Genomic DNA, 24,068 nt, shown 5'->3' on the forward strand with positions numbered 1-24,068 from the left:
GCATTGATTCTGATGGGAGTGGAAATACTTACTTTTACTCTATTTACTTTTTTTTTTTTTTCTTTTTTTTTTGGAAACCATAACCAAGACAGCGGTGAAATTATGACTTTTTGTTCTGTTGGACCAAGTCGTCGCTTGATCAAATGGGCCTGAGCCGCATAGAAGGATTAAGGAAGAGTGCAGAGATTGGCTGTAAGGAAAGACAATATAAAGTAGGTAGTGCAGTGAATACAATTCACAAGCGTAATAAAGTCAATAAAGTGATAGGTTGGTGACTGGAAACTGCGTTATTGTTAATGAGAATTTAACAATCCATTCAGTTCAATTTTGGGTTTGGGGCTTCCTTTTCCACATCCTGCAATATCCCATCTCAACTGCTCATGAATCAAACTTGCGAATGGTATAACCATGCGCTGCAAAGATTTTGTTTGTCTTATTTTCCATCTTCTGATTGGCATCAACCTTGCCAATGCTCTGTTGAAATGTTACGACACAGGAAACTTCACAGCCAACAGTACATACGCCAATAACCGAGCTCTCATCCTCTCTTCTTTAGCTTCAAACGTCACAGCGAATGGAGGTTTCTACACCACTACTGTAGGCCAAGGGGCGGATAAAATTTATGGTCTGGTGCTTTGCAGATTTGGCTCTTCATCAGAAGATTGTTCCAAATGGGTCAATGATGCAATTGAAGAGATAACCACAAACTGTCCTAACCAGAAAGAAGCAGTGATATGGGCTGGGAATCCTTGCACAATACACTACGCGAATCGCTCTTTTTTCGGACAGCTGGAGATAGACCCTACCGATGCTGGCTATAATACCGGTAACCTTTCGTCTAATATTAATATGTCTGAGTTTGATCAAACTTGGACTAGTTTGATGGAAAGCTTAGCAACGAAAGCTTCTATGTCCAATTCTACGCTTAAGACTGCGACAGAAGAAGCAGACGTCAAGCCCCTTGAAAGAATATTTGCACAAATGCAGTGTACTCCTGATTTATCCTCGAGCGATTGCAGCTATTGTCTACGACAGGCAGCAAGTGCTTATAATAACTGTTGCCATGGGAAGCAAGGAGGTTATGTTACGAAGCCTAGTTGTACATTCCGATGGGATTTGTACCCATTCTATACTCCTATAGCTGAACCTCCAACACCATCTCCTCCACCTCTACTTAGTATTTCTCCCCCTTCAATCAATAATACAATGAAAGGTAGCTATTGTTAATTAGTTCACTTTCAGTTTGTGTTAAGCATATCTATCTTATTTTTTCTTTTATTTGGACTTTTGTCCATTAATTTGTTGTTAATTTTTCTAAATTAGCCATAATTTAATGGGATCAGACTGGCTTTTGCAGGGGAGAAGAGCAATGAAGCACGTACGATTGCTATCATAGTTGTTCCAATAATTGTCGGCACTGTAATTCTTGTCATCTGTTTCTGCATCTTTTTAAGAGTTCGGAAGCCAAGGGAAAGTTTTGAAAGTAAGTAAATATTGGCTTACTTAAATTCCATTATTATTTTCAAAACCTGTGATAGAAAAGCCATTGAGATGTTGTGCACTAACCATTGGCTTTGCACCTCTCATAAAGCTGATGAAATAAAAAATGTGGAGTCATTGCAATTCGATTTTGGGACTATTAGAGTTGCAACAAATAACTTTTCTGAAGAAAATAAGCTTGGACAAGGTGGATTTGGTGCTGTTTACAAGGGCACGCTTTCTGATGGACGAGACATAGCAGTGAAAAGGCTTTCTAAAGATTCAGGACAAGGAGATTTGGAATTTAAAAATGAAGTTCTACTGGTGGCCAAGCTTCAACACCGGAATTTGGTTAGGCTTTTGGGATTTTGCTTGGAAGGAAAAGAAAGGCTCCTTATATATGAGTTTGTGCCTAACACCAGCCTCGATCATTTCCTTTTTAGTAAGGATGCAAATCTACTTTGTTTTTGTTTTAACTTAATATTTCAGATAACATAGTTTGAAAAAATTGAGATAATTGTATGAATGTATAGATCAAAACAGGCGGCAAATGCATTTGGATTGGCATAGGCGTTATAAGATCATTGGTGGTATTGCTAAAGGACTTCTTTACCTTCACGAGGATTCTCGGTTACGGATAATTCACCGTGACATGAAAGCTAGCAATATTTTGCTAGATGCAGAGATGAACCCGAAAATTGCAGATTTTGGCATGGCAAGATTGTTTGCGGTGGATCAAACTCAAGGCAATACAAGTAGAATTGTGGGTACCTAGTAAGTATCTAAACAACACAAAAAATAATGATAATAATAAATAAATAAAACATCGTTCAATACATATTTAAAATCTAAACTTATGTAAATTTGTATACAGTGGCTATATGGCTCCAGAGTATGCAATGCATGGTCAATTCTCAGTTAAATCAGACGTATTTAGCTTTGGTGTGCTGCTTTTAGAGATTGTATGCGGTCAAAAGAATAGTAACTTCCGTAATGGGGAGAATGTAGAAGATATTTTGAGCTATGTAAGTATATAATTCTGTGATCCAACGGACGGTCTCTTCAATCGTCCTAAATGAAACCTTAATTGATAAACCTTACATGCAGGCATGGAAAAACTGGAGGGAAGGGACATACATGAATCTTATAGATCCTATACTGAGAACATCTGGCTCGACAAATGAAATGATGAGGTGCATCCACATTGGATTACTGTGCGTTCAAGAAAATGTGGCTGATAGGCCAAACATGGCATCAGTAGTTCTGATGCTAAGCAGCTATTCTCTTACTCTACCTGTACCCTCAAAACCAGCATTTTTTATGCACAGCAGCACTCAATCAGATGTGTCTTCTTCACTGGGGTGTAGCTCCAGGGCGTCAGAAACAGAGTCCTCACAATTTAAAATTGGAACTCTTCCATTATCAGTGAATGAAGTTTCAATTACTGAATTGTTTCCTCGTTAAAGATTTGATAAAGTTCATATTTTTAGTTTGTCATTTGTTGCGTGTGTATTATTGATTTCCAGTTTGAATTCTGATAATATTAACTTCTGTTTGCGTCAACAGTAATCCACTGCTTTCCTCTAATAATACGTATTTGACTAGTCCATTATAATTTATTTAGTAATTGTAATTTGGTTTCTTTTGGAAAATAAAATTCAAAGCTGTCGTGTTGTATGAAACTCCAGTCAAATAAATGGACAAAAAAAAATGAAAGTTAGCGGGTTTCCGCCGCAGAGACGTGGGAGGCTTGTCCTGACCACTTCTGTCACCATCAATATTTTAATACACTATTATCTTATGTGTATTGAAAAAAATGTTATTTTTTTTTTATTGGACATATTAGTTAAGTATTATACACTTTGACTCTCCGAGTCGATTAACGGGACAATATTCTTAAAGGAACATAAGAAAAATAGTGATAATGTTAATTATTTATTTGGTTTTTTTGTATGAAGATAAGTAATTTTTCTAATAAAATATCATTTCTTATTGCCTTTATATATACGGATTGGATAGTCTTTGACATAGCTGGGGCGAGCTACATGCCGGTTAATTCCCCAGTGGTCCAAATAATTTTGTTGGGAAACGGACTGAAATTGTAAAACGTAAACCCATGTGATTCTAAACGGGCTTTTGTATCCCAAATACCCATGACCCAGAAAATTTTAATCATTTAAGCAGACACGATATAATGTTTGACTGCAGAGAAATTTCGAATGAAACGGCATCGTAGCTGGATTGACATCAGAAAAACAAAAAGAACTATTAAATTCAAAAGTAAACGACCCGGTCAAGAGTTGCTAAACCTACAATATATTCATAACTAGCGCCAGTTCTAGCCCTCCATTGATGCTAATTAAAAATGATAAGAAACTTCCATTTGTCCAAGCATAGGATAGTTTTTATTTTCTTGCAAGCCTACAAGCATATTCTCAGCTCTTACAAGCTCAATCAATTGTCAAGCACCTTACAATACCCATATCTGTCAAGGTGCAGGTAATGACACTGCAAGTGCCAATTTCAAATCAGAACTAATTGCCCTTTTCAATTCTCTATCTTCTAAGTAATAAAGGATAAATATTAGAATCATATTCTTTTGTATCTGTATCAGATTTTGCTACTTTGATTTCTGCAAATATTTGCATTCCTGTAAATCCTCTAAATCTGTTGAGATATTCTTGGAAAGTGGTTGAGTATTTATCTATATAAACTCACTACTTATGTGAATAACATACACAAAAACTTTTCTCATCTATTATTCTTCTTATGGTATCAGAGCATTAAGCTCATACGAGCCCATTTTTTTTTCACTTCCTGCTTCTCTTCTACTGCCATGGCTGACAACACTCCCGTTGTTAATGCTGATCACACAGCTACTTTAGCTATAATTGTCCAATTCAACCCAGCCACTCAACTACCCATAAAACTTCTTGGCAGTCATAATTTTGCCACATGGAAAGCTCAAATCTCCATGCTTTTACATGGCCATAACCTTTTTGGTCATCTTGATGGTTCATTGCCAGCTCCTCCTACCACAGTTACCATAACAAATCAACCCGCCCCAAATCCTGCATACGGACCATGGTTTCGTCAAGATCAGCTCATCCAAAATGCTCTGTTAGCGTCAGTAGATCCAACTCTTGCCTCTACTGTTGCTGCAGCACCCTCATCACACGAAGCTTGGCAATCTCTCCATACTGCGTTTGCCAACAAATCTCAGACTAGAATTTTTAGTCTTCGAGATCAACTAGCTCGCATCAACAAAGATTCACGACCTGTCACTGATTATTTACGTGATGTACGCTCTCTTTCTGATGAAGTTGCCATTGCTGGAGCCCCAGTTAGCAACGAAGAACTCATTGTTAAGATCCTTCATGGTCTTGGTCCTGAATTTCGAGAAATTTCTGCTGCTATTAGATCCAGAGACACAGTTGTCACTTATGAAGAGCTATATGAAAAATTACTTGATCATGAGTTGTTCATCCAGCATGAGGAATCTAAGAAGTTGCCATCGATTACTGCTGCAATAGCTCACAGAAACAATCAACCTTCTCGCAACAACCATAACAATCGACGACCGGGAAATACTTACCCCTCGCATACCCAGCAATGGCCATCTCCATCCAGCCACGAAACACAAAACAATCCCAGATGGCGCTCTAGAAGAAACCAACAGCAACAATTTTCAAATAATGGGATTCAATGCCAATTATGTGAGCGTTTCGGTCACTCTGCAAAAGTTTGTCGTTCTCAGTCTCACAATCACCTCCAAGCTCGAGCTAACTTTGCGAGCCGTCAGTCTCACCATTCTGAACCATGGGTTGTTGATTCTAGAGCTAATCACCTCATCACTTCCGATGCTTAAAACTTAGAACCTGTTCATGGCTACCATGGACCAACAAAAATCTCAATGGGCAATGGTAATACCATTCCAATTTCTCATACCGGTAACACACATTTATGTGCATCAACTTATAATTTCAAACTATTAAATACATTATGTGCTCCTGACATTAAAAGTAACCTTATATCTGTATCTCAATTTTGTCAAGACAATAAAACCTCTATTGAATTTTTTTCCTTCTCATTTCTTTGTGAAGGATCTGAATACGAGGGTGCCTCTACTACGCGGGCGGAATAGAGATGGACTTTATGAATGGCCGGTGAGCCTTACACGCAAATTTCCTCAATCCAATTTGGCTTGTCGACGTCTTCCTCTTAACCCGTGGCATCGACCTTTAGGACATCCTAATCGTCCCGTTCTAAATAAATTGCTGCATAAATTTTCTATTCCCTTTTGTGATTCAAAGACTTTTTCACTTTGTAATTCGTGTTGCTCTTCAAAGATGCATAGGTTGCCTTTTTTTGAAAATTCCTTACAAAGTCATAAGCCTATGCAAATAATCTACAGTGATTCATGGGGCCCTTCTCCAGTGCTTTCTATTGATAAAAAACGTTATTATGTTTTGTTTGTTGATCACTTCTCAAAATACATGTGGTTGTACACTATCAAAGCAAAACATGAAGTTCAAGGGGTTTTTAAAATTCTACACCCCTTACTTGAACGACATTTTCAAACTAAAATTCTTTCTGTTTATACAGATGGTGGTGGTGAATTTGAAGGACTATCTATTTATTTTAAGACACATGGTATTGAACATTTAATTTCTCCACCTTACACACCTCAACGCGTATCCGTAGTTGAGCGTCGACACAGACATGTTATTGAAACTGCTAAAACTTTATTGCATCAAGCATCTTTACCCTCTACTTTTTGGAGCTTTGCGTGTCATCAAGCTGTTTACCTTATTAATAGGTTACCCTCACCAACTCTATAGGACAATTGTCCATATGGACTTTTGTTCAATGATGCACCAAAGTTTGAGTCTGTAAAAATATTTGGTTGCTTATGCTATCCACGGCTTAGGCCATATACCAAAAATAAACTTGAGCCACGTTCAACACCATGTGTTTATTTAGGATTCTCTAACAAATATTATTGCCATCAATGTTTTGATCCTGTTTCTTCAAAAATATTTCTATCCAGGGATGTATTATTTTTTGAAGATAATTATCCTTTTCAAAATATCTTTGGTCATCTTAAAAATCATTCTCAGCATATTTCTTGGGAACTCACCGTCGATAACCACAGTCATAAGGATTCCTCCTCCACATCCAATCCTTGTTTAGAACTTCCACCTCCTGCTAGGTGTTTGCCGCTCGCTTCACAAAGTTCCGTCTCTACCGAACCAGAGAGAGACCTCTCGTTTCAGGTAATTCTACTTCTTTATCATCTCCTGCTTCTTCTACTACTTCTTCTACATTGGTCCTTACCATGACTTCTACAACTCCCACCACCACTGACCGATACAACCTCCTACGACTTCCAGCCACCCCATGGTTACCCACTCCAAAAATAACATACATAAACCTAAACAAATAATCAACCTTCTTGCTACGACCTCTCTTCCACGTTCCTACAAACAAGCTAAACTCCAACCCCATTGGAACCAAGCCATGAAATTAGAGTTTGATGCACTTGTGAGGAACCAGACTTGGGATTTAGTGCCTCCTGATGCTTCTAAAAATGTGGTTGATTGTAAGTGGCTATTTCGTGTTAAGCATCACCCTGATGGTTCAATTGATAGGTATTTATGTTCTTGTTTATGTGGATGACATAATTGTTACTGGTAGTCACATGAGTGGTATTCGGCATGTTATCCATGGTCTCTCCACTCGGTTCTCTCTCAAAGACCTTGGTGCTCTTCATTATTTCTTGGGTGTTGAGGTTATTCCACATTCTGATGGATTGTTCTTATCTCAACAAAAATATATTATCGATCTGTTACAGGATGTTAATATACAAGACAGTAAAGGAGTTCCTACACCAATGTCTTCTTCCACTGTGTTTGGTATTTCACCCGATGACCCTCTTGTTGATGGTTCTTATTATCGCAGAGTTGTAGGAAAATTACAATATTTATCCTTTACTCGGCCGGACATCGCCTTCGCGGTCGATAAACTTTCTCAATTCATGCACTGCCCCAAAGAAACTCACTGGAAGGCTGTCAAACGCCTCATTCGGTATCTCAAACACACCTCCTCAATTGGTCTTCAGATTTTTCATCACCATGATAATCGATTACTTGTGTACTCTGACTCTGATTGGGCCGGTGATCCGATTGATCGAACCTCTACTACTAGTTATGTTGTTTATTTTGGTGGCACTCCAATCTCTTGGTCCTCAAAGAAACAACGATCTGTCTCTCGCTCTTCTACTGAGGCTGAATACCGAGCTGTTGCGGGTGCACTTGCTGAAACTAATTGGCTTACCAATCTTTTACATGAACTTCGTGTTTCTCTATCTGCCATTCCACGGATTTTTTGTGATAATGTGGGTGCCACCTATCTTTGTGCGAACCCTATCTTTCATAGTCGTATGAAGCATGTTGCCATCGATTTTCATTTCGTGCGTGATCAGGTACAAAACAAAGAGATAGAGGTCAAGCACTTACATTCTGCTGATCAGGTAGCTGATATCCTCACTAAACCTCTCCCACGTTCCACCTTCAATCGCATGTTTACCAAGTTGGCACTTCTTGATATCACCACCAACTTGCGGGGGCATAATAAAGGATAAACATTAGAATCATATTCTTTTGTATCTGTATCAGATTTTGCTATTTTGATTTCTGCAAATATTTGTATTCCTGTAAATCCTCTAAATCTGTTGAGATATTCATGGAAAGTGGTTGAGTATTTATCTATATAAACTCACTACTTATGTGAATAACATACACAAAAACTTTTCTCATCTATTATTCTTCTTACTAAGGCCACGCTCAACACCTTCTACAATGATTCATCAAATGGAGTTTACAGCCTCTACTTATGCAGCGGCGATGTTTCAAATACCGCCTGTAAACTCTGTATTGATGCTGCTATTCAAGGAATCCAACAGCGCTGCGCCTCCAATAAATCTGCAATCATATGGTATGATCAGTGTATGTTACGTTACTCTAATACCAACTTCTTTGGGGTGGCAGAGACTTTCCCAAGGTTGCTCATGTGGAATGTCCAAAACACTACCTCACCTGAGGAACCAAACTATGGGGCACTGGCACTAATTTACACGTTAATAGATTACGTTCCATCGTCAAAGATAATGTTTGGGACAAATGAATCAGCAACTGCTAATGGGTCACAGAAAAGATATGCTTTGGTGCAGTGCACTAGAGATATTAATAGCAGTGCTTGTAGTTCGTGTCTGGGGCAATTGAGTGATGCTGACAAAGATTGTTGCCAAGCAAAGATTGGTTGGCGTATTTTAGCCCCAAGCTGCAATTTAAGGTATGAGGAGAGACCATTCTATCAACCACCAACACCAAGACCAGTGCCCGCAGCTCCAGAGCCGGTGCCTGATAATGGTGAGTCAAATATGAATATTTGGTTGAAGAAATTAGACGCTGACATGAATCCAAAAATCTCAGATTTTGGCATCGTAAGATTGTTTGTAATGGATCAAACTCAAGGCAACACAAGTAGAATTGTTGGAACCTAGTAAGTATTATATATATTTTTAATTATAGCCAATTGAAAATAATCTAGGCATGTCAATATAAATGTTTTTGGTGTACAGTGGCTATATGGCTCCAGAGTATGCAATGCACGAGCAATTTTCAGTCAAATCAGACTTATTTAGCTTCGGTGTTCTAATTTTGGAGATTTTGAGTGGTCAAAGAAATAATGGTTTCCGCAATGGAGAGAACATAGAGGATCTTTTGAGCTATGTAAGTAAATTTAAGTTTTACGTATCTATTCAACAAAATATTGAAAGTACTGCCCCTTTCCTTAACTAAGAACCTGTATAAATTCTGCAGGCATGGAGAAATTTTAGGGAAGGCACATCTATGAATCTTATAGACCCAACTTTGAGGAGTGGTTCAAGAACTGAAATGATGAGATGTGTCCATATTGGATTACTATGTGTTCAGGAAAATGTAGTTGATAGGCCAAACATGGCTTCAGTTGTTCTTATGCTAAATAGCTATTCTACTACTTTACCTTTACCTTCAGAGCTTGCATTTTTTATGCACGGCAGCACTCAATCAGATGTGTCTTCTTCAGCAAGCTACTATTCAAAAATGACAGAATCCTCGCATTCGAAAATTGAAACTCTTCCATTGTCTAGAAATGACTCATCAGCTATTACGAATTTATATCCTCTGTAGGAAATTATTTTTGAAAACAAATTTTGGTTGTTGTATTTATATTGATTATTTCAAATATTTTGTAGCTATTTTACGTTTGTGTGTAATTTTGACGATTTATTCAAAGATTCAAAAAATAGACATATTGTGTACCGATAGAGATATATAGATCAAACTAAATAAATAATAGAATTTTTATTGAAACGAAAATATTTCTGACTAAACACCGGAAAAAAATAATGAAGTAGAAACAATTTTTTTAACCAAAATTTTTAATTTAATCAATTAGGCAGTTATATATGTCTAATTCCTTTGTAATGATAATGAATATTAATAATTTCTCTCTCTTTCTTTTACTTTCAAAAATATTAATATTTTTTTATGATTAGTTGAATAATTAATTTTGGCCAATAGGCAGTTCGGCTTTTTTCTTTTGGAAATGATAACCAAGTCAACGGTGAAATTATGACTTTTTTGTTCTGTTGGACCAAGTCGTAGTTTTATTAAATTGGGCCTGGGCCCTATAGAAGGATTAGGGAAGAGTGCATACATGGGCTATAAGGAAAGACAATCTAAAGTGGGCAGTGTAGTGATTACAATTCACAAGCGTAATAAAGTCAACAAAATAATGTGTTAATGGGAATTTAACAATCGATTCAGTTAAATTTTGGGTCTTCCTTTTCCACATTCTGCAATATCTCATCTCAACTGCTCAAGAATCAAAATCGCGAATAGCATAATCATGCGCTGTATAGAATTTGTTTGTCTTATTTTCTATCTCCTCATTGGCATAAACCTTGCCGATGCTCTTTTGAAATGTTACGACACAGGAAACTTCACAGCCAACAGTACATACGCCAATAATCGAGCTCTCATCCTTTCTTCTTTAGCTTCAAACGTCACAGCAAATGGAGGTTTCTACACCACAACAGTAGGCCAAGGAACAAACAAAATTTATGGTCTGGTGCTTTGCAGATATGACTATTCACAAGAAGCTTGCTTCAAATGTGTCGACGATTCAATTGAAAAGCTGACCACAACATGTCCTCACCAGAAAGAAGCAGTGATATGGACTGGGAATGCTTGTAAAATACACTACGCGAATCGCTCATTTTTGGGACAGCTGGAGGTAGATCCTTCCGAGACTGGCTATAATATCGCTGACCTCCCATCTAGTATTAATATGTCTGAGTTTGATCAGACTTGGACTAGTTTGATGGAAAGCTTAGCAACGAAAGCTTCTATGTCCAATTCTACGCTTAAGACTGCGACAGGAGAATCAGACGTCCGATCCTTTCCAAGAATATATGCAGCAATGCAGTGTAGCCCTGATTTATCCCAGAGCAATTGCAGCTATTGTCTACGACAGGCACCAAGTGCTTATAATAAGTGTTGCCATGGGAAGCAAGGAGGTTATGTTAGGAAGCCTAGTTGTACATTCAGATGGGATTTGTACTCATTCTATGCTCCTGTTGCTGGACCTCCAACACCATCTTCTCCATCTAATATTTCTCCCCCTTTCAATAATACAAGAAAAGGTAACCGTGCTTTAGAATCTGAATTATTAATTACTTTACTCTTTCAGTTTGTTTTAAGAATAGGTATCTGATTTTCTTTTTTTTCTTCTTTTTTTTTTTTTTTTTTTTTTATAAATTAGCCATAACCTAATGGGATCAGACCGGCTATTCGCAGGAGAGAAGAGCAATAAACCACGGAGGATTGCTATCATAGTTGTTCCAATAATTGTTGGTACTGTTTTCATCTGTTTCTGCATTTTTCTAAGAGTTGGTAAGCAAAAGGAAAAACTTGAAAGTAAGTAAAAATTGGCTTACCTAAATTCTATTGTTATTTTACAAGTCAAATGCGATAGTAAAGCCAGTTACTTTACTTTTAAAAAAATTAATAAAAATAAAAATTGAGATGTCGGGCATTAACCATTGGCTTTGCACCTCTCATGAAGCTCTTGAAGTGGATGAAATCAAAACGATGGAGTCGTTGCAATTCGATTTCGGGACTATTAGAGTTGCAACAAATAACTTTTCTGAGGATCATAAGCTTGGACAAGGTGGATTTGGTGCTGTTTACAAGGGTACGCTTTCTGATGGACAAGATATAGCAGTGAAAAGGCTTTCTAAAGATTCAGGACAAGGAGATTTGGAATTTAAAAATGAAGTCCTACTGATGGCCAAGCTTCAACACCGGAATTTGGTTAGGCTTTTGGGATTTTGCCTGGAAGGAAGAGAAAGGCTCCTTATATATGAGTTTGTGCCTAACACCAGCTTTGATAATTTCATATTTGGTAAGGATGCAAATCTACTTTGTTCTTTGTTTTAACTTACACCAGCTTTGATAATTTCATATTTGGTAAGGATGCAAATCTACTTTGTTCTTTGTTTTAACTTAATATTTCATATAACATTGTTGGAGAAATTTGAGATAATTGTATGAATGTATAGATCAAAACAAGCGGCGAACACATTTGGATTGGCATAGGCGGTATAAGATCATTGGTGGTATTGCTAAAGGACTTCTTTACCTTCATCAGGATTCTCGGCTACGGATTATTCACCGTGATTTGAAAGCAAGTAATATTTTGTTAGATGCAGAAATGAATCCGAAAATTTCAGACTTTGGAATGGCAAGAATGTTTATGATGGATCAAACTCAAGGCAACACAAGTAGAATTGTGGGAACCTAGTAAGTATCCAAACAGAGTGAGAAAAAAGAAAATTTTAAAAAAAAAAAAACTAAACTTATAAATCAATCATTCAATACATGTTTAAAATTTAAAATTGTATAAATTTGTATAGAGTGGCTATATGGCTCCAGAGTATGCAATGCATGGTCGATTCTCAGTCAAATCAGACGTATTTAGCTTCGGTGTACTGCTTTTAGAAATTGTATGTGGTCAAAAGACTAGTTGCTTCCGCAGTGGAGAAAATACGAAAGATCTTTTGAGTTATGTAAGTATATCAGTCTTCAGTTATCCTAAATGAAATTTTAATTGATAAATCTTACATGCATGCATGGAAAAATTGGAGGGAAGGGACATGCATGAACCTTATAGACCCTATACTTAGGACATCTAGGTCAACAAATGAAATGATGAGGTGCATCCACATTGGATTGTTGTGTGTTCAAGAAAATGTGGCTGATAGACCAAACATGGCATCAGTAGTTCTGATGCTAAGCAGTTACTCTCTTACTCTACCTATACCTTCACGACCGGCTTTTTTAATGCTCAACAGCATTGAATCAGATATATCATCTTCACTGTGGTATAATTCCAAGGCATCAATGAATGATGTTTCAATTACAGAATTGGTTCCCCGTTAAATGTTTGACAAGGTTCATGTTTTAGTTTGTTATGTGTTGTCTGTGTATTATTGATTTTCAATTTGAATTTTGATATATTTACTGTAAAAAAATTACAGAATTTGTGTGTCTGATTTATGATATAAAGTAGAATTCGTAATCCTTTTTAGTGATTAACTGCAATCACACACTCAAATACGAAATTTGAATGTATAAAAGAGGGATTACATTTTTCTCTCGGTCTCCTTATCCACAAGGCAATTATTCAATGAGATTAGTCAATATTAAGATTAAGAAAATAGATGGGATCTACTTATTTTTATAGAATTTTATGGATCTCCCCATCACAAGTCCATTAGGATGTACAAACTCGTTTCACATGTGATCACATAAACCCAAATTAGACCCTATAAACATATTTTTAAACTATATTTATTCAGTCTATTTTCGCAAATTAAAATAGTTTGACAATTAATAGTAGCTTACATTAAAATTTTTAACATTTAACTTGTGTTTGCATCATCAGTAATCCACGGCTTTGCTCTGATAATACCAATAATGCTTATTAAATCTCGTGAATTTGACTAAATTGTAATTTATTTAGAATGGTCCGTCTTATTCGATTTAATAATTGTAGTTTTGTTTCTTTTTTTCTTATCCCTTCGTATTAGAATATTGTTTGGACAATGCCTCTTTGAAGATAAAATTCAAAGTTGTCGTTTTGTATCATTGTATGAAACTCCAGTCAAATAAACGGACAAAAAAAAGATGATAGCGTGTTCCTGTCGCATCAATATTTTAATACACTGTTATTATATTTGTACGTGTAAAAAAAAATGTTAATTAATCTATAAATCTCTAAATTTTGCAACTTCCTTGACAACGAAATCTGAATATGTAAAAAAAAACTTTTAAATTTAATACCTAATAAATATATTTTTAATGGGAAGCAAAAATTTTAATGGTGACTAAATTTTCAGTCCAATAATTTGGAGAGTAAAAGATATGTTATTAAATTTTTAGTTTGTTAAAAGAAAAAGTAGTCTTAATTTCATTAAAATAAAACAGTGATAATATTAATTATTTATTTGTTTTCTTGTCTGAAAATAAATAACTTTTCTAATAAGATATTATTGCCTTTACACATACGGATTGGATAGGCTTTGACATAACTGGGCCAAGCTTCATGCCAGTTAATTGCCCAGTGGTCCAAATAATTTAATTGGGAGAAATTAACGACGCAGCGGACTGAAATTGTAAAACGTAAGCCCATGTATTCTGGACCGGCTTTTGTATCCCAAATACCCATGACCTAGAAATAGGATGTGTCCCTAGCCACTGAACCGATGGCACCGGCACCACCTGCAATCACCACCATCACTATGGAAATTGTCGCCGTAGGTGGCGATGTATCTCGCCATAGCCATTCTTTCCGTTTCTTCTACCGTCACCAACCGCTTTCTCCATTTCCATAATCACCAATTCTCCTGGGATTTTAGCCAGCTCCAAATTAGTTAAATTTAGTTAAAGTTTTAGCTAAAATTAAAGAAGTTTTGGCTATAATCCCTTTTGTGAGTAGATGAAATTAATTTCAAATTTTCAATATTATTACCCATTCTTTGAAGTCTATTATATGGATTATTCGAGTCCCTTTCACATTTATAATTAAGACCACTCATAAAAGGCAATACTTTCAATACCTTCTCATTCTTATTATTATTATTATTATTATTATTATTGTAGAGCCAGAGGAGAAAAGTATTGATTCTGATGGGAGTGGAAATACTTGCTTTTACTCTATTTACTTTTTTCTTTTTTTTATTTTTTTTTTAGGAAACCATAACCAAGTCAAGTCGTCGCTTGATCAAAGTGAGCCTGAGCCGTATAGAAGGATTAAGGAAGAGTGCAGAGATTGGCTGTAAGGAAAGACAATATAAAGTAGTTAGTGCAGTGAATACAATTCACAAGCGTGATAAAGTCAATACAGTGATAGGTTGGTGATTGTTAATGAGAATTTAACAATCCATTCAGTTCAATTTTGGGTTTGGGGCTTCTTTTCCACATCCTGCAATATAATTTTGGGTTTGGGGCTTCCTTTTCCACATCCTGCAATATAATTTTGGGTTTGGGGCTTCCTTTTCCACATCCTGCAATATCCCATCTCAACTCCTCATGAATCAAACTTGCGAATAGTATAACCATGCGCTGTATAGATTTTGTTTGTCTTATTTTCCATCTTCTGATTGGCATCAACCTTGCCAATGCTCTGTTGAAATGTTATAACACAGGAAACTTCACAGCCAAAGGTACATACGCCAATAACCGAGCTCTCATCCTCTCTTCTTTAGCTTCAAACGTCACAGCGAATGGAGGTTTCTACACCACTACTGTAGGCCAAGGGGCGGATAAAATTTATGGTCTGGTGCTTTGCAGATTTGACTCTTCATCAGAAGATTGTTCCAAATGCGTCAATGTTGCAATTGAAGATATAACCACAAAATGTCCTAACCAGAAAGAAGCACTGAGATGGGATGGGGATCCTCCTTGCAGAATACACTACGCGAATCGCTCATTTTTCGGACAGCCGGAGATAGAACCCACCGATGCTGGTTATAATACCGGTAACCTTCCGTCTAATATTAATATGTCTGAGTTTGATCAGACTTGGACTAGTTTGATGGCAAGCTTAGCAACGAAAGCTTCTAAGTCCAATTCTACGCTTAAGACTGCGACAGAAGAAGCAGACGTCAAGCCCCTTGAAAGAATATTTGCACTAATGCAGTGTACTCCTGATTTATCCTCGAGCGATTGCAGCTATTGTCTACAACAGGCAGCAGCTGCTTATAGTAACTGTTGCCATGGGAAGCAAGGAGGTTATGTTACGAAGCCTAGTTGTACATTCCGATGGGATTTGTACCCATTCTATACTCCTATAGCTGAACCTCCAACGCCATCTCCTCAACCTCTACTTAGTATTTCTCCCTCTTCAATCAATAATACAATGAAAGGTAGCTATTGTTAATTAGTTCACTTTCAGTTTGTGTTAAGCATATCTATCTTATTTTTTTCTTTTATTTGGACTTTTGTCCATTAATTTGTTGTTAATTTTTTGAAATTAGCCATAATTTAATGGGATCAGACTGGCTTTTACAGGGGAGAAGAGCAATAAAGCACGGACGATTGCTATCATAGTTGTTCCAGTAATTGTTGGCACTGTAATACTTGTCATCTGTTTCTGCATCTTTTTAAGAGTTCGGAAGCCAAGGGAGAATTTTGAAAGTAAGTAAATATTGGCTTACTTAAATTCCATTATTATTTTCAAAGTCTGTGATAGAAAAGCCATTTAGATATTGTGCACTAACCATTGGATTTGCACCTCTCATAAAGCTGATGAAATAAAAAATGTGAAGTCATTGCAATTCGATTTTGGGACTATTAGAGTTGCAACAAATAACTTTTCTGAAGAAAATAAGCTTGGACAAGGTGGATTTGGTGCTGTTTACAAGGGTACGCTTTCTGATGGACAAGACATAGCAGTGAAAAGGCTTTCTAAAGATTCAGGACAAGGAGATTTGGAATTTAAAAATGAAGTTCTACTGGTGGCCAAGCTTCAACACCGGAATTTGGTTAGGCTTTTGGGATTTTGCTTGGAAGGAAAAGAAAGGCTCCTTATATATGAGTTTGTGCCTAACACCAGCCTCGATCATTTCCTTTTTAGTAAGGATGCAAATCTACTTTGTTTTTGTTTTAACTTAATATTTCAGATAACATAGTTTGAAAAATTTGAGATAATTGTATCAATGTATAGATCAAAACAGGCGGCGAACGCATTTGGATTGGCACAGGCGTTATAAGATCATTGGTGGAATTGCTAAAGGACTTCTTTACCTTCATGAGGATTCTCGGTTACGGATAATTCACCGTGACATGAAAGCTAGCAATATTTTGCTAGATGCAGAGATGAACCCGAAAATTTCAGATTTTGGCATGGCAAGATTGTTTATGGTGGATCAAACTCAAGGCAATACAAGTAGAATTGTGGGTACCTAGTAAGTATCTAAACAACACAAAAAATAATGATAATAAACAAAAAATGATCGTTCAATACTTAATTAAAATCTAAACTTATGTAAATTTATATACAGTGGCTATATGGCTCCAGAGTATGCAATGCATGGCCGATTCTCAGTTAAATCAGACGTATTTAGCTTTGGTGTGCTGCTTTTAGAGATTGTATGCGGTCAAAAGAATAGTAACTTCCGTGATGGGGAGAATGTAGAAGATCTTTTGAGCTATGTAAGTATATAATTCTATGATCCAACAACGGTCTCTTCAATCGTCCTAAATGAAACCTTAATTGATAAACCTTACATGCAGGCATGGAAAAACTGGAGGGAAGGGACATACATGAATCTTATAGATCCTATACTGAGAACATCTGGCTCGACAAATGAAATGATGAGGTGCATCCACATTGGATTACTGTGCGTTCAAGAAAATGTGGCTGATAGGCCAAACATGGCATCAGTAGTTCTGATGCTAAGCAGCTATTCTCTTACTCTACCTGTACCCTCAAAACCAGCATTTTTTATGCACAGCAGCACTCAATCAGATGTGTCTTCTTCACTGGGGTATAGCTCCAGGGCGTCAGAAACAGAGTCCTCACAATCTAAAATTGGAACTCTTCCATTATCAGTGAATGAAGTTTCAATTACTGAATTGTTTCCTCGTTAAAGATTTGATGAAGTTCATATTTTTAGTTTGTCATTTGTTGCGTGTGTATTATTGATTTCCAGTTTGAATTCTGATAATATTAACTTCTGTTTGCGTCAACAGTAATCCACTGCTTTCCTTTAATAATACTTATTTGACTAGTCCATTATAATTTATTTAGTAACTGTAATTTGGTTTCTTTTTTTCTTGACCCTTCATATTAGAATGGCCTTTTGGAAAATAAAATTCAAAGCTGTCGTGTTGTATGAAACTCCAGTCAAATAAATGGACAAAAAAAATGAAAGTTAGCGTGTTTCCGCCGCAGAAACGTGGGAGGCTTGTCCTGACCACTTCTGTCACCATCAATATTTTAATACACTATTATCTTATGTGTATTAAAAAAAATGTTAGTTTTTTTTTATTGGACATATTAGTTAAGTATTATACACTTTGACTCTCCGAGTCGATTAACGGGGCATTATTCTTAAAAGGAACATAAGAAAAATAGTGATAATGTTAATTATTTATTTGGTTTTGTGTCTGAAGATAAGTAATTTTTCTAATAAAATATCATTTCTTATTGCCTTTATACATACGGATTGGATAGGCTTTGACATAGCTGGGCCGAGCTACATGCCGGTTAATTCCCCAGTGGTCCAAATAATTTGGTTCGGAAACGGACTGAAATTGTGAAACGTAAACCCATGTAATTCTAAACGGGCTTTTGTATCCCAAAAACTCATGACCCAGAAAATTTTAATCATTTAATCAGACACGATATAATGTTTGACTGCAGAGAAATTTCAAATGAAACAGCATCGTAGCTGGATTGACATCAGAAAAAAAAAAAAGAGCTATTAAATTCAAATGTAAACGACCCAGTCAAGAGTTGCTAAACCTTCAATATATTCATAACTAGCGCCAGTTCTAGCCCTCCATTGATGCTAATTAAAAATGATAAGAAACTTCCATTTGTCCAAGCATAGAATAGTTTTTATTTTCTTGAAGCCGACAAGCATATATAAATCTTTATTTGACCAATTTTCCATCAACACCTCCGATCAAGACAAGGACAACCATGTTTTTTCTTCAGGAATCTAGAGTCTCCATTTTCATCTTAATCATATTCTCAGCTCTTACAAGCTCAATCAATTGTCAAGCAACTTACAATACCCATATCTGTCAAGGTGCAGCTAATGACACTGCAAGTGCCAATTTCAAATCAGAACTTATTGCCCTTTTCAATTCTCTATCTTCTAAGGCCACCCTCAACACCTTCTACAATGATTCATCAAATGGAGTTTACAGCCTTTACTTATGCCGCGGCGATGTTTCAAATACCGCCTGTAAACTCTGTGTTGACGCTGCTATTCAAGGAATCCAACAGCGATGCGCCTCCAATAAATCTGCAATCATATGGTATGATCAGTGTATGTTACGTTACTCTAATACCAACTTCTTTGGGGTGGCAGAGACTTTCCCAAGGTTGCTCATGTGGAATGTCCAAAACACTACCTCACCTGAGGAACCAAACTATGGGGCACTAGCACTAATTTACACGCTAATAGATTACGTTCCATCGACAAAGATAATGTTTGGGACAAATGAATCAGCAACTGCTAATGGGTCACAGAAAAGATATGCTTTGGTGCAGTGCACTAGAGATATTAATAGCAGTGCTTGTAGTTCGTGTCTGGGGCAATTGAGTGATGCTGTCAAAGATTGTTGCCAAGCAAAGATTGGTTGGCGTATTTTAGCCCCAAGCTGCAATTTAAGGTATGAGGAGAGACCGTTCTATCAACCACCAACACCAAGACCAGTGCCCACAGCTCCAGAGCCGGTGCCTGATAATGGTGAGTCAAATATGAATATTTGGTTGAAGAAATTAGACAAATATGAATATTTGGTTGAAGAAATTAGACAATCATTCGTCTTATCTAAATTTTCAATTAAAATACATTACCTTGAGTTGAAGAATAGGGATTAGGCGAGGTAAGTGGTTAGAAAAGTTTCTTTCCCCTTGATTTTATGCTACTTTGACAAGGTATCTATTACCTAATCCTCCTGTTTTTATAGTGTTTATTCTGTTTTAATAGAAAAACATTTTTTTAATATAATATTACGTGATAAAAAAGGAAAAGGAGATAGCAATACCACAACAATTGCAATCGTGGCTGTCGTAGCATCAATCTTGGCAGTCGGAGCTCTCTTAGGTTTCTGGTACTATTTATGCTACCGCAGGAAGAGAAGAAGACATACAGGTTGATATGCTGAAACCTGCACAAGGTAGAATTTGCATTGTTAAATTATCGCTTACATGCAACTTGTTCATCAGGTAGGGAAACAAGCGAAGTAATTCTACTAGGAAATTCAGGAGGCTCAAATCGGAAGCAATGGATGGATGAAGATATGCATGTAAGCAATGAAGAAAACAATGGTGAAACGCATTACTTTAGTTTGACTACCATTAGAACGGCTACAAGTAATTTCTCAGATGCAAACAAGCTTGGAGAAGGAGGTTTTGGCCCTGTTTACAAGGTTAGAGGGATATTGGCTACGACAAACAAGTACTATGTACTAGGATTAAATTATGGTTGCTTTGATTTGACAAAGTTTGATATGCATTTAGGGAATGTTGCCTAGTGGAGAAGCAATAGCAGTTAAAAGGCTATCCATGACATCAAAGCAAGGTCTTGATGAGTTCAGGAACGAAGTGATGGTAATTGTCAAACTTCAACACAAGAATCTCGTGAGACTATTAGGATACTGCATGGAAGGAGAAGAAAAGCTTCTTATCTATGAGTACTTGGCCAACACTAGCCTTGATGCCTTCCTGTTTGGTTAGCTCCCTCACCTATGTCTTCCCTTGATATCCACGGATATGTAATTGTTAATACCCAGATGTTCTGTTTCTTGCATAGTAACAATGTATTTCCAGTGACAGAGTTACTTTTATGAAGGCAGATCCAAAAAGGACTAAGGAGCTCAACTGGGCAAAACGTGCAAACATCATAACTGGAACTGCAAGAGGCCTTCTATATCTACATGAAGATTCTCGACTCAAAATCATCCATCGGGATCTGAAAGCAAGCAATGTTTTGTTGGATGATGAGATGAACCCAAAAATATCAGACTTTGGCACTGCAAGAATTTTTGGTGGCAATCAAATTGAAGCCAACACTGACAGAGTTGTTGGGACATAGTAAGTCCTTTACATTTAGCACCATTCTATCTTCTTTCTTTCAAACTTTTACTCATTGGTGGTGAAAAGGAAATAATCTATTTTCCTGGACAGTGGATATATGGCTCCAGAATATGCACTGGAGGGAATAATTTCAATTAAGTCAGATGTATACAGCTTTGGGATATTAATGCTAGAGATCATCAGTGGTAAAAAGAACAGGGGCTTCTACAACCCAGAACGTGCTCCCAGTCTTCTGTTATATGTAGGAATATCTCCTTGTCTCCCCTTTTCTTTTCTTTTTTTTCCCAAATTTGCTTTTTTCTCCATGATAGTTATAAAATCATTAAATATGACTCTGAACAGACCTGGCAACTCTGGAATGAAGGCAGAGGGAAGGATTTGATAGACGAAAATATAGTTGACTCTTGTCCTGTAAGTGAGACCTTGAGATGGATTCACATTGCCTTGTTGTGTGTTCAAGATGATCCTGCAGAAAGACCTACCATGTCATCAGTTGTTCTCATGCTTGGGAGCAACTCAGTAAACCTTCCCCAACCATCCACAGCTCCATACTCTATGGGTAGATTTATGACATTGTCTGATCAATCTTCAACATCTGGAACTGGAACTGGCTTTCTCACATCAGATCAATCCACAGCTACTGTTTCTAGATAGTTGAGAGATTCCTTAGATCTTTTCCTTCCTTACTAGCCTGCAAATTTTTTTTACATACACATATGTTCTGTGGAATGCACTAATGAAGATTGTCTTATATTTGAAAAACATGATTCCTGGCAAATTAATCGGCCACCAACAATGGTTGATGGGCCGGACCTATATTAACCTTAGCCCATTTGTTTCCATCTATATGTATCTGGGGAAGCTACAAAAAAATAATATTTCTAATTTCACTATCAACAATTCTCAATTAACAAAGTTTACCTCAGCTACAAACTTATCTTCAGTTCTTTACAATAAATATATTTGACAAATTCCCTTTAACAGACAAAAAATGGAAAATGAAATCAATATAATAGAAAATGGAGAATTTACATTTGCAAATAGCTGACGAAACAAAACCAACCCATTCAACTTCAACGGCTAGAGAACTGACAGGCACACTACCACTGTAATAATCATGCCAATTGCAACTCCTGGAGGTGAAAATTTAACAGCACCTGTATTGACATAGCAGAAATGAGGATCAGGAATTCAAATTATCTTCTTATATTAGAAAATTCGGCTAGGATTTGAAAAAGAAAATACCTTCATTTAAAGGAATTGAGTAGTTGAAATAGAACTGGAAATCATGATACCACAAGCTACAACTAGTCCCATAAATCTCCCATCCTCTTTTATTTCCAATTGTGGTTCTAAATGTCATCAATAGATAATCAAAACATCTTCCACAATCACTTCTGCTAATATCTCTACTGCACTGAGCCATTCCATATCTCTTCCCACTTTGACCAACATCCAAAATCGCTGTTTGAAACATAAATGGTTGCAGTGGAGCAATAGAAGCAAGCTGATTCATAAAGTTAAGCCCTTTAGAAAATACATTCGGATCGTCGATATCAGTATCATTAGCTAAAGCCATTGCAGATTGATCCCATACACCAAAAAAGCTAACATTTGAATACCGGAGAAAACACCATCGAAGCCATATAGTAACGTTCTTGCTTGTCAAGCAGCCACGATTGGCAGTAGAATTGTTGATGCAAGTTGAGCAGTCTGCAACAGAAATATCACCTCTGCATCCAGCAAGGCCATAAATCCTGTCATCACCTTTACCAGCTGTGGCTGTGTAGAAACCATTTTGAATAGGCCCATTTCTGGCAAGCGAATTGAACAGGCTGTTGAGGTTGATTTGGTATTGTTGGTTTTCCAGAGTAACATTATCAGAACCTGAACATAGCAATCCAATAATCTGATCAGTATCAGCAGTAGAAAGGCTTGAACTTGAAAATAACCAGAACATTAAAGTTGACAAGAAAATGAAACTCTCCATATCCCTTTTCTGAGTCTGCAAGGAAAAACAAAAGAGGGAGAGAAGTCATAAAAGGGAGTCTCTAGCTAGTTTGTACAGCTTTACATTATTACTTTCAGATCATACAAGAAAAAACTATCAAATCTTGGCATTTTTGGTTTAAGCACATTAAAGTCAACTGTTACTTGGATTGCAATTATTACAGGATGAATAAAGGCTCAGCACTATAAAATTGAAGTCAACAAAATTAATCTAGTTTGGAGTTAGCCAATATTAAAATTTTAAATCAATTGAAACTAGCTAGTTCCTTTTAATTAAATAATTGTTAATGATTATTAATAATTACAAAGTAATTAATAATTGAAGTAATTATTATTTATAATGGATAAGCACCAAGTCAAAATGCAAGGAAACAATAGTTAATAATTACATTTTTTTTTTTTTTTTTTTTGAGAAGGACAAAGTATCAGAATTTAGTATAATACAAGTGAAATATAAGTAATTTGATTAAATTATAATTATATACAGTATTAAAGTTCAAGTGGATGCACTCAACTTTATCATAATCATACAGTTACATGTTAAATTACTACAAGTTAAGATTCAGTAGCTTGTGGTTTTCAATTTAATTATAAAATTTTAGTATTCTGACCGTTGATTTCAATTAATTTACATGAACAATGGATCAAGTTGCTTTAGTACAACTCTCTAGGAATCAAGCAACTTTCCCACTTGGACGAGACCAATTAGAGGAACTTGACCCTTAAGTATAGGGATTGGACCGTAGAGACCAAGAGATAGCCCACGTTAGTAGTAAAGGGCCTTGACCCAAAGCCCAAGTGTTTTAATTTCTTCAATTTTGCCTTTATTTTTTCATTGGAGGTTGAATAAGCTAAAGTAATATGATTTTTTCTATTGTCATAATCTAATTGACCATTATCCACTTTGTAAATTACGATCCACTTTGTAAATTACGAGGGTGAAAAGTTTCAAGTTCGAGTTCTTTCTTATCACCAATTTATGAATTTTATTGTACATTATAATCTTTTCTTAAAAAAAAATATTAGTGTTTTCTTTAATTTTATCATACATTATAATCTTTTAAAAAAATTACTTTTTCCTTTTAATTTTTCTGCGTGGAAGAAAATGATTTCGATCCTCCAAAAGTTGAAAA

The 24,068-nt window shown here is 36.3% G+C and overlaps 6 protein-coding genes across 7 annotated transcripts; 5 read left to right on the plus strand and 1 right to left on the minus strand.

The window, feature by feature from the left end:
- Positions 1-166: 166 nt before the first annotated feature.
- LOC105650113 (cysteine-rich receptor-like protein kinase 11) lies at positions 167-3,106 on the plus strand. The gene is made up of 6 exons (XM_089716239.1): positions 167-1,213; positions 1,358-1,483; positions 1,592-1,921; positions 2,013-2,253; positions 2,354-2,504; positions 2,587-3,106. The coding sequence occupies exons 1-6, from the start codon at positions 409-411 to the stop codon at positions 2,941-2,943; spliced, it is 2,010 nt and encodes a 669-aa protein (XP_089572365.1). The 5' UTR covers positions 167-408; the 3' UTR covers positions 2,944-3,106.
- A 3,893-nt stretch (positions 3,107-6,999) lies between these two features.
- On the plus strand, positions 7,000-9,713 carry LOC149492286 (cysteine-rich receptor-like protein kinase 25). The gene is made up of 5 exons (XM_089716405.1): positions 7,000-7,081; positions 7,131-8,011; positions 8,318-9,042; positions 9,122-9,272; positions 9,363-9,713. Exons 1-5 carry the CDS (start codon positions 7,000-7,002, stop codon positions 9,711-9,713), a joined length of 2,190 nt encoding a protein of 729 aa, XP_089572531.1.
- Positions 9,714-10,226: 513 nt separating this feature from the next.
- Positions 10,227-12,704, plus strand: LOC105650116 (cysteine-rich receptor-like protein kinase 11). The gene is made up of 5 exons (XM_089716241.1): positions 10,227-11,230; positions 11,385-11,504; positions 11,653-11,991; positions 12,149-12,389; positions 12,505-12,704. Exons 1-5 carry the CDS (start codon positions 10,435-10,437, stop codon positions 12,686-12,688), a joined length of 1,680 nt encoding a protein of 559 aa, XP_089572367.1. The 5' UTR covers positions 10,227-10,434; the 3' UTR covers positions 12,689-12,704.
- Positions 12,705-14,334: 1,630 nt separating this feature from the next.
- Positions 14,335-17,840, plus strand: LOC119369120 (cysteine-rich receptor-like protein kinase 11). 2 transcript variants are annotated; one of them, XM_089716238.1, is made up of 7 exons: positions 14,335-14,691; positions 14,841-16,015; positions 16,161-16,286; positions 16,395-16,724; positions 16,816-17,056; positions 17,153-17,303; positions 17,385-17,840. In XM_089716238.1, exons 2-7 carry the CDS (start codon positions 15,208-15,210, stop codon positions 17,739-17,741), a joined length of 2,013 nt encoding a protein of 670 aa, XP_089572364.1. In that variant the 5' UTR covers positions 14,335-14,691; positions 14,841-15,207; the 3' UTR covers positions 17,742-17,840. The 2 variants fall into 2 exon arrangements, with proteins under 2 accessions (XP_089572364.1, XP_089572363.1); XM_089716237.1 differs by having other exon boundaries at positions 14,335-16,015.
- A 634-nt stretch (positions 17,841-18,474) lies between these two features.
- Positions 18,475-23,058, minus strand: LOC105650119 (antimicrobial ginkbilobin-2-like protein). Its single transcript, XM_012236999.4, has 4 exons — positions 22,171-23,058; positions 20,527-22,082; positions 19,875-19,997; positions 18,475-19,564 (listed from the first exon to the last, which is right to left on the minus strand). The coding sequence occupies exons 1-2, from the start codon at positions 22,913-22,915 to the stop codon at positions 22,006-22,008; spliced, it is 822 nt and encodes a 273-aa protein (XP_012092389.1). The 5' UTR covers positions 22,916-23,058; the 3' UTR covers positions 18,475-19,564; positions 19,875-19,997; positions 20,527-22,005.
- Positions 18,799-21,590, plus strand: LOC105649399 (cysteine-rich receptor-like protein kinase 25). Its single transcript, XM_037640616.2, has 7 exons — positions 18,799-19,573; positions 19,856-19,981; positions 20,056-20,258; positions 20,350-20,560; positions 20,685-20,922; positions 21,016-21,166; positions 21,268-21,590. The coding sequence occupies exons 1-7, from the start codon at positions 18,799-18,801 to the stop codon at positions 21,577-21,579; spliced, it is 2,016 nt and encodes a 671-aa protein (XP_037496544.2). The 3' UTR covers positions 21,580-21,590.
- Positions 23,059-24,068: the final 1,010 nt, after the last annotated feature.

The sequence above is a fragment of the Jatropha curcas genome, chromosome 11 (genome assembly GCF_041381405.1).
Source record: "Jatropha curcas cultivar XTBG-Jc1 chromosome 11, XTBG_Jcur_1.0, whole genome shotgun sequence".
Lineage (NCBI taxonomy): Eukaryota > Viridiplantae > Streptophyta > Magnoliopsida > Malpighiales > Euphorbiaceae > Jatropha > Jatropha curcas.